General features: G+C 37.0%; 1 protein-coding gene across 4 annotated transcripts in view; it reads right to left on the bottom strand.

Moving 5' to 3' along the window:
* BMPR1B (bone morphogenetic protein receptor type 1B) overlaps positions 1-14,484 on the bottom strand; it is a 402,661-nt gene that overhangs the window by 91,911 nt on the left and 296,266 nt on the right. Inside the window, exon 1 of one of the 4 annotated variants that reach the window (XM_027600409.2) lies at positions 10,383-10,455. The exons of the other annotated variants lie outside the window; for them this stretch is intronic. Coding sequence (XP_027456210.1) covers positions 10,383-10,455 — 73 coding nt within the window. Of the gene's footprint in view, positions 1-10,382; positions 10,456-14,484 lie in introns of those variants that run through there. 4 annotated transcript variants of the gene reach the window in all.

Genomic DNA, 14,484 nt, shown 5'->3' with positions numbered 1-14,484 from the left:
CAGGACAAATGACCAAGTATTTTCATTCCATTTGCAAAAAAAAAAAACCCAGTCTGGATTCACAATTACTGAAAAAACAGTCAGTGGAGAGGTAGAAAAATTATGATAAACACTACAGAAATTTTACCTGGTAAAGACAGTTCATCAATTATTCTAAAACATTCTACAACAATGGCCCAAAACCATAAAAACAAATGTGTAAATCCAAAGGATCCCAGTACAAATGACATCCTACAATGGAAAGGAACAATAACCTTGTAATTTTAGCATTAAGAAATAAATCTGTAGAAGTGTTAGCCCTCACTCTTGAGGTGTAAAACTGCAGATCACATTTCTTGTTTGCACTAATAGCTACTCGGGATATTTTACAAGTAATCTCTAGCTTAACATTTGCAGGAAATCTTGGGAAGAGGAAAAAGAAAAGGATGCTCCATTCATCGATGCAGGATGCAAATTTTTTTTCTAAAAAATAACTCAAATATGTTCCTAACTTTGTCTTCTTTTCAGCTCAGATGGTAAGGTCCTGCAGCTCAGAACTGCATATAATTTGCACTTCCATAAACACTAAATTAGGACAGTCTAAGTGTGGTTGAATATAGAGCACTTTTTACATATTAGTATGTATTCGAGTAGGAAAACCAAAGTGGAGATTATCAACTCTGAGTTTTATTCACGCACCGAAATATTTATTCATGGTGGCGGTGGTGTGTGTTTTTTATAATCTGTTTCTTAAATAAAATGTTCCTGTGGTAAAGGCTTCGTTTCTACTTTCTAAACATTCAGCCTGAATAGGAATCCTAAAGTCAAATTTAAATGTCATTCCCAAAAGAACATGAATGACACCTGGAACCTCAGGTTCTGGGTTCTGGCTCTAGAAGTGACAGACTTTAGATAAGTAATCTCACCACTGTGTGCCTCACAGCCCTCACTTGTGAAAATGAGAAAACACAAGGAGAGCATTAAAATTAACTAGGTCTTTTTAAAATGTAGGTGCCTGTATCATATATTTCTGCTGGGTTTACTTTAGGTTGTGCAGATGTTTGTTTATATAATGGCACTTTATTTTCTGTTAAAGGAAACCTTTGGCTCCATCATCCCACACACAAACTACTTCCGCTCTTACTTGAAAGGAAATTCCTTTTCAAGGTTCACAGTACATTAGAGACAGCTGCATTGCTGAGCTTCCTCCAGAAACTTTAAAAAGTTGCAGATGTAGCCCATGCATGACAGGGATCATGGAATGAGACAATCTGAAGCATTTGGATTGCCCCTTCTCTTACCCTCTTTCAATGTTATATTTGCTGGGGTGTTGCTCACCTACATTAAGTGGGAATGTGTGTGTGTGTTTATTTTAAATCAAGTCCCTGAGAGAAGGCAGGAGCTCTCTAAAGTGACTATCTTGAGTGCTAATTTCCAAAGCTATAAGATAAGGTAAAAAGTACATTGCCAGTTAATGACATTTTAACAACAGACCATCACTACCTATTAACTTCCAAAGAGGCAATCCTCACATCAACCACACATTCCCTGGCTGTTTCCATATTGCCCTGGAACTCAAAAGTGTTTGTCTGGAAAACTCAATTCTGAATTAAGAACCAGCAAAAGAAGAATACTAAACTATGGTCATAGGAATTCTGGTATGGGGCTTTTTCAGCAGAAGCAAAGGAGAGAGTTAGGATGCAGTTTATGTTCAGAATAGTCCCCCAGACCGCTATATGGCCAGGAAGACAAACTATTTTCATTGGGAATAACATGCTGAATGTAACTGGAGGTGGGTACAGGGCTCAGGAGCAACCGAACAACAATATGGTGCTTTCTGAGTATAGTTCACAGAGCCAAACTCTAAAAAGATTTCCGGGAACCTACCCGGTATCCAGTGACTTTTTTGGAGACAGAAATTAATTAATGTATCTGAGAAAGAAAGAGGATATTTGGGATTCTCATTTCTGTTTCAGTCTCCCAGAAATCCTTCATTCATATTCAGATTGTTCCAAGTAAGTATCCCTTCTTCATCATTAGGAGCAAAATTTTAATAGTGCTAGAACCACTGTTTTATTACACAATAGGGCACAGTAATATAATGTTTCCTGAAAGAACATCTAAATTGGATATGCAGTTAAGCCACTTCTGAAACAAATTCTGACAATTCCTTTTAAACACTCATGAATAAAATGGGTTCTTCTTTTGGTCAGAAAAGGGAGTTTGGAGGTTCTGTCTGTAAGTAAAGAATGAACTGAAATTTACTAACTCCAATCCATGTGTACAGAACCCCTTGGGGTAGCTTAATCAATTGCAGCTTTCTGGACTTGGTTCTGAAATATTTGGCTTAGTAGCTCTGGGATGGGGTATAGGGAACTGCATCTTAAAAATGATTTCATGATTCTGATGTAGGCAATACGGTGAACCATGCTGTGAGGAAAACTGCAGAATCCTTGTTTCTTAAATGGATGACTGCACGTGCTCACCGGTTGATCCTCAACAGCCACCGAGCGAGCCTTCAGCCAGTGCTCCTCGAAACACCTGCGGCCAGTCAAGCCAGAAAGAGGCGGAATATCACCTGATCCTGAATTCAGGTCTCTCTACCACACTGCACCAAGCTGCCACAAAGAAAACACATTGGCCGACTGCTATATTATTGTTGGCAAGCACCAAAATTTGCTCAAAACCTTTACAAATGAAACCCAGCTGCTTAAGCTCAATACCAGATGTCTTCTACAATGTGTGGCTTTGAAAGAGTAAATTGAGCATAAGAAAGAGATGAAATATATGAAAATCTAATTTGCAAGATGTTTGTCATTAAGTCTGTGGAACAAAAAAAGACAGAAAATTATATTTTTCAATGCAAGAGGTTAAGTAGGGGAGATTAATAATATTCATAATAGCTACTAAAATGCATGTTATGGATAAACTGTTAGTATTCGTTCACAAAATCCACGCCAAACCCAATCTCCAGAAATGCCCACTGAGAGAATGTCATGTGTCTGTGAAATCACATGATTGAGCACAAGCGTCATTTTCCTTTAGACCCACTCCCCAATTTGAACACGTTTTCACTCAGGGCCTAGGAAATTAGGTAGGAAATATTTAGTGATATTCTCTGATTTCAATAAACTGTAATAATTCTGTGAAAACATCCATATAAGAAACATATGTGTGTGGCTATGTATATGGTGGAGGTAAAAAGGCAATCTGTTTAGCAGCCTCAATTAAGTGCCTCTCCCCCAGCCGCCCCCCCCACTTCTGCTGTTACCATGTCACCCAAATGCTCTGTTGTTGTTTCCAGACCACTGAACAGGTCTCAATAGCTTTGGCAGATTTCAGAGCCCACGTTAAACTCAGAAAGCCACTCAAGTATTCCGCCAATGAGCTGCTGCATAGTCCCTCACTCCAATGAGCTGATGGTTCATGGGTAAATACAGCATATTACTTTTATAACATTAACCTTTTTAACAAAAAATTGAAACATAAAAAGATTTTGTAATGGAATATGAAAACAATACTCAATTGAGCATCCTAACTCTAACCAAGACAAAAGCTTGGTCAGGATTTAGCCCCATAAGAAAGTACATAATCATTAAAATGATATACAATTATAATTGGCAAGTTACTATTTTTTCCTAGTTAAGAAAAATGTCTTAGTTTTCCTTTAGAGAGAAATCAAAATAAAGCTAAACACTTTAGCAAAGACATAGTTTGATCATGCATATTTCTACAAACATAGTAACAGAAGGATAATTTCCTGTAGAGTTTCCAAAACAAACCTGGCCTCAGGTTTTCTGAAGCTCCACTGCTATTGGTACTGGCATAGGTTATATCTGAAGGTAAACATAAAAGGTCACCAAAAAAAGTAAGACTTCTTGTTAGGTTCAATTGCTTCACATGCCATTTGTATCTCATCAGTGCAGTTCCCACATCACAGAAGTTCCACAGATGATGCAAAAGTGATGTAAGTCACTGTTTCCTTATACGTAAAACTCCTGTTAAAATTGTGAAGATACTAAGATGAATATGGGACGTTGTATACTACAGGATACTATGAACCAAAAAACTATGAACCAAAGCCAGTTTTCTGCATGTACTCGTGAAGTTTTTAAAAAACCTCATGAATTAGATATGTACAACAATTTTCTCTAGACTCCAGAAGGAATATAAAGCATATTTTCAGACACTAAATTCCCAGAATCCAAACAAATGAAAAACGTATACTGCTCGTCTAAAACTTGTGGCCTGTTTAGGGATCGTAATGCAAAATTTACAAGAGGTTCTTTGTGAGACATAAGCTTTACAACTACCTTTTTAATAAAGGAGTGAAAATTATATGCAACAATCTGACAGAACTAGTCTTCCAAGTGATGACACTACTTGTTTTATATATTATTTTTGCCACCATCTTGATATCTTGAATTTTCTATAGCATCTTTTTATACAGAGAGAAAAACATTCACACCATTTCATTTACTGCAAAAATAATTCTGTAGAAACTACAGAATCATATTACCATTACTTTTGGTAGTAACATTTCCTGGATACCAAAGTTCATATAAAAATATTTAAATGTTTTTTATAATTTTTCTAAACGTACAGCTAATAAATAACTCACTAGCCAACAGGAATTCATCTATAAACAAGAGTACTAGAGATATTCATGTCACTATTACAAATGACAGTAGCAGCTATATTAGATGTTTCTGATTGTCAATCTACTCTAAAACTTCTTCCAAAAAAAAAAAACTTCTGCCCACTGTGTCAGTTGTTGCGTGGCCATCTTGGTATTGACTGACTACACACATCCCAGCTGCGTTACATAGGATTACTGTAAGGGTCAGCAGCCAATCAAATTCTCTCTCCACAAAAATTAGAAATATGAGACAGTGGAACATTTATCAGTTAACTCTATAGAGCTAAATAAAAAAGGTCCTGGAATAACAGTGAACGAGACTGATGAGTATGGCTAGAGAGAGAGTCTTCTCTACATGCCAAGCATTGTGCTATGGGCATACAGCAATAAATAAAATGGGCATAGCTTTTTCCTCTAAGAAGCTGAACTTCCAGCAGGAGAGTGACATGTATAATGACAAGTCATGATATATACTATGTTTTTAATTTTTTTTTAAGATTTTATTTATTTATTTGAGAGAGAGAGAATGAGAGATAGAGAGCACGAGAGGGAAGAGGGTCGGGGGAGAAGCAGACTCCCTGCTGAGCAGGGAGCCCAATGTGGGACTCGATCCCGGGACTACAGGATCATGACCTGAGCCGAAGGCAGTCGCTTAACCAACTGAGCCACCCAGGCGCCCCATGATATATACTATAAAAGAAGAATAAAACTTACAATGAGGGATTATATCAAGGGGAGCCAATTACTTTGGATTGTTAAGGAAAACTTAACTTAGTGACATTTAAGCAAATGGATAAGCAGAGTAGAGAAGCGAAGAACTGTCCAGGCTCTGGAAACAGAATATGTATGTGAAACACCCAAGGAGATAAAAGGTTTGGATGATTTGGGACAGTGAAAGACCTATGGGGCTGATGGCCAATGTCTAGGGAGATGAGCTGGGAGTTAGGGACCCTTGGATACCAAGGCTAGCTGGCCAGGTAAAGATCTGGATTTCAACCTAAATGCAAGAGGTCTCCATTAAAGAATTCCAAACAGAAAGAGGGAAAGAGACAGAGTCACATAGAGGAAAGAAGAAGGGAATGTCCATGAGGCCCCTCAGAGACACAGATGAGTAGAAGCTCAGACCTTCATGGCCTCTGGATCCCATGAGGCCTGTGTTTCCCCTCAGCTTTGCTCTATATCTCTACTGAACTTCTTTCTCTAAGTTTCCATTCTTTATGACCAAACTATCAATAACAATAATGTGATTTTGTATGAAAAGTTAACTAACTACTGAAGGAATGTGACAAAGATGATATCAAGCAGAGAGATCAGTTAATCCAAAAGCCACAGTCTCGCTAATGTTAAAAGAAAAATGGTGGGGTCTAAAAACAAGACTAAGGTTAGTCTAGTGCACGGTCACGAAATCATCTTTAGAGATTTTAATATGAACATTTCCACAAAAAAATCCACTAAAATGGAAAAGGTAACTATTTTACAGATAAAAGAAGTATAATAATCAAGACCCTAAGAGTCCATCTGAACCCAAAATATTGCAAAAGAAAGCTTGATAGGCCATTTAACTGATTAAGATAATTTCCCTGTAATTAATTGCCAATATACTTTGTCTTATTTAAGGATTTTCCCCATGTCCTGTATGAATTCTAAAATTAGGTATGTATTTGAAAAATTAGGAAACAAAAAAAATATTCATAATTTGTTCCTGGCAGTTCTTAGTCAATAAAAGATTTGTAAAATGTTATTTCAGAAAAAAAAAAAAAAGTCATTTCAGATTCAACTGGCTTACAGAGGCCAAAAAAAAAAACACAACTTATTTGAGTTACTCTGATCTAATACTATTATTCTTCCAGAAGCCTTCACGTATTTGTAATTTAAAGATTAAAAATTATGTATAGATACACACAAACACACACACACGCACAGCTTACATATATGGTTGCCACCATTAAAGAATATCACTTCCTGTAACAAAAGTAAAGCCAAATAATTGGAGTTTGTCCTCAATAGTTGTGTGAATGTCTATTATCCAATATACTCTGAAGAATTTAAGTTGAGAACTATCGTTTAGCCACTTTCCTCCCAGGTAAATTACCACAGAGATCAAATTTCTTACATCTGTGATGCTCACCACAACTTGCAGTTACTGCCGATTAATAGCCTGAGATTAATTGTTGGAAGTGCCACATAATAGCTGTAGTAGAAAACATTTCAAACACAGAACCACATTTATGCATTTAACAGCTGTGTTGGTCTAACAGTTCAGATTTTCACTGTATTTTGCCATATGGTAACAAGGATCATTTTTCACTTAAAAATATTACCAAAAATTGACGCCCTATAGCACTATTACCATTCTCATTTTGAAACCACACATTCACAGCCCATGTCTGTTATCCTCCTGTCACCATATCCCTATTTGTCTTAATTTTAGTTAAAATATTTAATAACATAGTTTGTTTTTTTTTTTAAATGCATGCCAACCAGATCAAACACAAGTATTATATTAGGAAACCTATGGAACAGGACCCGGCAGTGAAGAGGCAGAACGTAGTTATCTGGGTTCTATAAAACTGTAGGAGCCAGGAAGACTGGGACTTATTTTTGTTCACTAGGCTTGGGGATTTTCCTGTGTTCAAAAACAGCTGATTACTACTTCCTATCTCACCTTTTTTCCCTATAACTCATTTTTGATGTAGAATTACTCCTAAGGACAAAAGGTTGGCTGCCAATTTTGATTTTAATCTGATTGCTGTAATAATCTACGACCATGATTTTATGGAGGGGGAGAGGACTGGAGAAATGGTCATGTATATATTTAACAGGAAGCTAAATAAAAATCTCACCCTTTTAAGTGCCAGAACATGAGGCCCATCCATGTCAGGAAAGGCACAGTGTTGCCACCAACGTGTTAGAACAATAAACAGAAAGAGTCCTTTAGTTTTTAGGTCTGTCAGTTGATCACATTTATAACCTCCCTAAATTCCTTTGGCAGAACTTAAGAAGACTAGTAGTGGCCAAAGTGATACTTTAATACTGTTTACCTATTGCACTACATTCACCATGATTGCCTGTGATTTTCTACTATATTTTACAAATAAAGGGGCAGCTCAATCCTCAAAAGAAAACATTTCACAAGGAGAAATGAACACTGCAGATTTTCACCATGCCAGGTCCTATTTTCACTTTTAGAAAAATGCAGTTCTACATTTCATGATTCTAGCTGTAAAAAAAATCCATTTCTGAAGCAATCACAATGTGCCAATATAAAAAACACAAAGTTCAAATCTTCTACCAAGATGTACCTTTGTCTCCCTTTTTCTTAAGCCTGTGTGTCCTCAAGTGAAACATTCAAGATAGGATTTAAGCAATGATAAGATTTAGGCTGATGAGTCACCTACCCACAGGCCACCCTAGCTATTCTGTTCCAAGTAAGAAGAATTCTCCTTTCCACATACTGTGACTCTACTGAGCTTTGTTCCATTTATGGTATAACTGGAGTGTTGTACATATTCCTTCCATATAAAACTTTTAGGTTTCCATATGTTTAATTAACAAAATATTTTTATTAGCCAGATGCTCACATTCTCCAAATGTCTCAAGTTGTCATTTTGAAATACATTTACTTTTAAGAAGTATTTAAGGTCTCAGAACAATATTCTTGGCTTTGCCATTCACTGAAGAATCATGACCACTTCATTTTTCTGTATTTTCTATGTATCGTTAAGTTTTGTGATCATCATTTTCACTGAAATACATGCAGAATTAATGATAAAATGTTACAAGTTATCAATGAATAATAACTTTGACAAAGTTGTTTAGTTTTGATTAAGCTAATAGTCCTTGTCTATAGCACATTCTGTCTTCATTGGGGCAAAATCATAAAAACCATGGAGCTTATTTTTTGTAAAACTATTATAAAAGGTTACAGGTAGAGAAACTCCTTTTAAAAAAAAATTAAAAGTTCATTTGTGATAAAGCTGGGAATATACATCGGGATTTAGTACGTCAATCACATTAAGGTGAGTTATCAGTATCTTTTAAGATCATGTCTCAATTTACATTTCCAGCTTGGTTGTCCCCTATTCCTGCATAAACTATTAATAATATGAATAGTAACAAAAGCTTAGGAAATACTATGTATTTCAGACACTGTTCTAAGTGCTTTCCATGTACTTACCCATTTAGTAATCAAATCAACCCTATAGCAACACACACACACACACACACACACACACACACACACACACACACACACGAAAGAGCCCTGAACAGAGAATTTAAAAGACTATGTTAACTAGAGGAAGGCAAGGAATGTCCCTGGGCTTCGACCTCCTCACCAGGAAAGTAAGACAGTTCTCCAGTATTATTTTAAGGTGTATTCTAAGCCTAGCATTCGTAATTCAAAAATTCCGTGTGTAGCATATGGCCTCTGCTTTTTATTGATATAAACCAATAATGAATTCAGGTATTCATATTTTTCAAGGAAAATGCTAAAAGACTGAAAAATTAGCTTCAGGCAATCAAGAAATAGTAGTAGCTTGAATAGAGGAACAAGAATTTCACCTCACACATAGAATTCTTTGAGCTTCCTGGGACATTCTTAAGAAACAGTTTCCCTGAGTCTTTACTATTGTCTTCTAGAAGGCACCATATTATTATAACAATTTTTGGAAGATAAATTAGCAAATCAGGTAAATGAACTACCTACTGTTCCTTCATAGCAATACATAAAACTCCTTTGGGTTACATTTACCCGTGCCAGAAATTAAAAGCTTACTTTCATACAGCCAAGACACAACACAGAATATTGTGGTAGTGCCATGGAATATTTGAGATTATGAAAACAGGAATCTTATAAATGCCAATCAAAAGTGCATGCCAATCAATAATACATACTTCCCAAATAAACAGTATTGCCAAACTCGTTCTATAAAGTGCATTCACAAGGACATGAGGTTGAACTGTAAATGCAGTTCCATCTCATACATATTCCTTTTGTCACCTGGCTTAATTTTATATAGTCACTCTCTCTTTATCTCCAACTTCATGACTCCCTCTTTGCAAATCACTATCACAGAGAGTTGTTTCATAATGTTATCTTTCCTCTATTTTGAAAATAGTTTATCTGCTTTTATAATTACTCTTTTATTTAAAAGTTTAAAGTAACTTTTAAAAATTGCCATCCTTTTACAAATTGCCATCAACTTTATAGAAGAATCATTCTGGACAAAATGATCATAAGCAAGCCCCTGTTCTGAAGTGTGGACAAACATCGGATATATTCACAATTTATAATTATTGCTATTATAAAACTGGAGATTTACTCAAGGCATCTACATAAAAGTTGTAATGAACTTCAAACTTAATTAGCTAACCTATAAAAATCTAACAGCATTCAAATTTAAATGATCAAAACAAAGTTTATTAGAATTATTTTCGTAAATTCTTCGCATACAAACTGTCTCAGTATGTTGACAAACCGACTTCATATTCAAAGTTCCAAACTGGACTGGATTGAATTCTTAATTACTAGAGAAAACAAACTTTGAATCCCTTTAAAAATTATCCTCATACGCTATCTAGGAAGCTTTTGCTCAAATAGAAAAAAACTAGTAAAATTACAGAGCAGTTGGAGGATGGGGACTGGAAATGTTTAGCCACTGCACTTCTGCCCAGAACTTTCCCTTCTGTGATAAAAGCCACACAACCTGACGTTAACGCAGCCCCCTGTCAGCACTGTACCATGGGGCACTGATCTTCTTACCCCTCGTGTGCATAGACAGAAGAATGAGCAAGGAAATGTGAAGCTGCCAGTTTAGTTCTTCCAGCCAACCCATTGCGCAGGAGAGCAGTAAATGTGACCCGCCTGTTTCAGCCTCCTGTTTCTTGCCTTTCCTTCTTTCACTGAGCCTTCTCTCTTGCCACTCTTGTCAGAGCTTCCGGCAAGCCTGCCAGCAAGCCTGAGACAGGACCGTGAAAGACAAGCCTGTTACAAACTGGTTCTGTCACCACAGAGATTTCAACCGATTACCTCGTGGGGAGGACAACAAAGGGCGGTGAGGACCCTGAGCTGGATTGTTTTCTTAAGAGAGGAGGCTGACCCAGCTGCCCACACAAGGGCCGGTGCATGCGGGGGGATTTGCTCTGCACTGGCCATGCCAAAGCCCCCCAAATCTCCCAGGCATCTAGGAAGGGACTGCAAAGCCACACGCATCGGTACTTTGCTGTCATGAATTAGCTTACTTCTTTTGTGAAGGTTTTTTCCTTTTCTCTTGCTGAGAATTGTTCACTGTTTGGGAATTGTAGAAAGACAAGGAAAAATAAAATGCTTTCTTTGATGAAATGACAGAAATAGTGAAACACACGGAAGTGTCATGTCAGGACAGTTTTCTCACATCACTATTTAAATAATGGAGCAAATGCCTCTGAATCAAGTGCACAGACATGAAAAAGAGTCCCGTGTAAAGAGTATCTTCAATGAATATTTCAAGTTAAAGTATTTCCGTTAAGCTATCAACTAATTTTAAATGACTAGAGTCGGAAGTTTCCTATGTAGAAAAAGTACCATGACCCTAACCAATCTTATTAACATGTTATTCCATTTTTAAATTTTTACTGTAATTGTGCCTCAACATAAATTATGAACAATTACAAATTGTTCCATGATATCCTGAGTGACCTTTTTTTAATACTAAAGAACTTTTTTGAAGGCTATTTGTTGTCCTTGGCTCTGGGAACTGTCAATACTAAAAGAACAGCAAGAAATATTAATGAATCGACAGTATGTGGAGAAACTACAATGTCACCATAGATACAAACAGAAGTAGTTATTAAATACCATCAGTTTACATGAGAAAGGATTTATGTTAATGAAACCAGAGACATATTTCAATGCTTCTATCTCAGATACCATCAGAATGTGTTTACTTGATATTTTAAGAATTCTTTTCTTGGAAAAAGAGATCTCTGCCATCTTTTCATTTTTAACAGGCACCCACACCCCTCCACACATCCCAGCACCTCCCAGCACTACGCTATCGGGTACCATTCAAATCTACTCTCTAGTTAGGAACACCAACAATTGCTTTGTATGAATTTACAAACACTACTATCAATCCAACGCCCTCGATTCACATTTTCATGAAATAAAATGTAACAGAAATACAGTATCTTTAAAAATATATGAGATTTTGGAATATCCTAAACTTAAGAAACTGTATTATTTTGCATTTCACAGAAGCCATGCAAATAACTTGTCAGAAAACTGTAAGTCGGGGGTGGTATCATTTCAGTATCATTTACCCACATGCCTTTTAGCTAAGAAGGGAGACTGAGGCATACTAAAATGAACAAGAGTGATCAGGAGCAGAGGGAAATATGTGGGAAATGATGACAAAAATCAAGCAAGAGAATCTCTCGTTCAAACCTATATTCGGCTCAGAGCCACATCACAACATGGTTCCCCTGCCAATTTGGAACCCAGCCTTGAGCTCTGGGAGGATGAGTGAATGGCTGAAATGTGGGACAGCTCCCACTGCTCGCGTTTCCCCAATATGAGCATCCATAAATGGTTCAAAGCCTAAAGGGAGAGCTCTTGCTCCCTCCCTAGAATCCTATTTCAGTTCAAAGCAATTCATATCAGCAATCATTTCTAATTTTGCACTATGTGCTCGCTGAAATAAATGTACTCAAGAAGTTTACAATGCCACAGCAAAAGCAGTATACATAATAGAGAACTGTGAAAAATGTAACATTTTAAGATGAAGTGTCCTCAAATGGAATAAAGATGGAAAATCAGAGTAAGAGATGGATTAGACTGGGCCAAAAACTGAAGGGAGAGCTGGACATCGAAATAAGAATTGAATTTATACAGCAATAGAGGAGATGGAAAGGAAGAAATTATATGAGCAAGGATTAGAGGTAGGATTAAATATTTCATTTGTGTAATAGCATGAGAAGAAAAATCTTACTGGAGCAGACAGTTCCTATTAGTAAATGGCTGGAGAGAAACCTAGACAGAGTGGAACCAGACGGTGCAGGATTCAGAACGTAGATTACAGAGTTTAGACTATATATTACATAAATAACTAAAGGCGTTTGAAAACTGACTGGCTCAATGAATTAAAAAAAAAAAAAGGTTTAGAATTTCAGCATATAAGATGAGTCTCTGAACCTGAACTTCTAACTCTGTGAGGAGAAGTGAAAATCAGAAGCATGAGAGGCTCCTACTTGGTCAAACTTTTTGGTAATACAGATTTCTTTCTTTCATTTATAATACTAAGAAATTCAAAATGAATTTACCCCTATTAATTCCCTCCCTTTTGCCTTTTATTGTTTAATATATGCTGGGTGCCAACCACGAAAGAGATGTTCTATAAAATGCATAATGAGGTTCCAGACAACGAGGCTCAAAAGATATAATAAAACTCTTATAATGTAGATCAGAAATCTGGCTTAGCAAAACAACCCCGATTTGCATATGACTTAAGCCGTTCACCCTCCAGTACACACCCAAGGTGGTTGCAAGGAAAGCTCTGAGAGAATATTAAGGGAAAGGTGTTCATTTGAAAATACACACATGAGAGAAAGGGCAAGGAAAGAGAAAAGGAGACTACAGCTAGGGCTGCCTGTATGAGTAGGCTGTGCAAGGCTATCAACTGTCAAATTCTTTAACAGACCTGCTCATTCTAGATCTATGGAGCCTGTGCTCTGAAGTAGAGAGCCTAGTTCTGCTCTTGGACAAATATATAACCTTGGACAAGTCGTGTAAACTTTGTTCTACACGTTGGTCATTATCTAACGTAAGATTGTTATACAGATTATACAGTATATGAGTATTAATTAATGAATACAGTGCCCAGAACATAGGCAGGTATCAGAAAATGGTCAATTTCCAAAACACTCTCACTAATCACTCCCCTGCCTCCTGACAAAAGCATCCTTTGTTAACAATAACGTTCTTTAATGTAACATTTGCCAAACTGTTCCCGTCACAATGTGGTCACTAAAACAAAGATAAAAAAGGTGTCTTATGTTAAATCAGGTTTTAAAAATTCGAATTACACCTGCAAAGGGAAATGTTTAATCAGTCTCCTTTTACTTAGTTCATTGAATATTCAGATACTTGAAGCAGAGGTCTATGACACTACTGTTTTAACAATTTCTTTTTATTTTATTTTATTTTATTATGTTATGTTAATGACCATACATTACATCATTAGTTTTTGATGTAGTGTTCCATGATTCATTGTTTGTGCATAACACCCAGTGCTCCATGCAGAACGTGCCCTCTTTAATACCCATCACCAGGCTAACCCATCCCCCCACCCCCCTCCCCTCTAGAACCCTCAGTTTGTTTCTCAGAGTCCATAGTCTCTCATGGTTCGTCTCCCCCTCCGATTTCCGCCCCCTTCATTTTTCCCTTCCTACTTATTTTTTTTCACATATAATGTGTTATTTGTTTCAGAGGTACAGGTCTGTGATTCAACAGTCCTGCACAATTCACAGCACTCACCATAGCACATACCCTCCCCAATGTCTATCACCCAGGCACCCCATCCCTCCCACCCCCCACCACTCCAGCAACCCTCAGTTTGTTTCCTGAGATTAAGAATTCCTCGTATCAGTGACTACTGTTTTAACAATTTCAATCTGTGACTTATCTTCACACAGAAAACTCCCCAAATCTACTGATTTTATGTATATACGCAGTTTTTAAACTGAACTGGGGGAACTGTATCTAGTAAATGGGATAGGAGAACGTTTCTTAAGAGACAGGACCTGCCCTCAAGGCACAACTGACCGTGTAAGTTGAGGACAAGCATACAGTGCAAATGACCATGCAGTACAGTCACTGCCTGGGGGAC

Source organism: Zalophus californianus, chromosome 2, assembly GCF_009762305.2.
Source record: "Zalophus californianus isolate mZalCal1 chromosome 2, mZalCal1.pri.v2, whole genome shotgun sequence".
In the NCBI taxonomy this organism is placed as follows: Eukaryota; Metazoa; Chordata; class Mammalia; order Carnivora; family Otariidae; genus Zalophus; species Zalophus californianus.
This window is presented reverse-complemented; position numbering and strand designations above follow the sequence as displayed.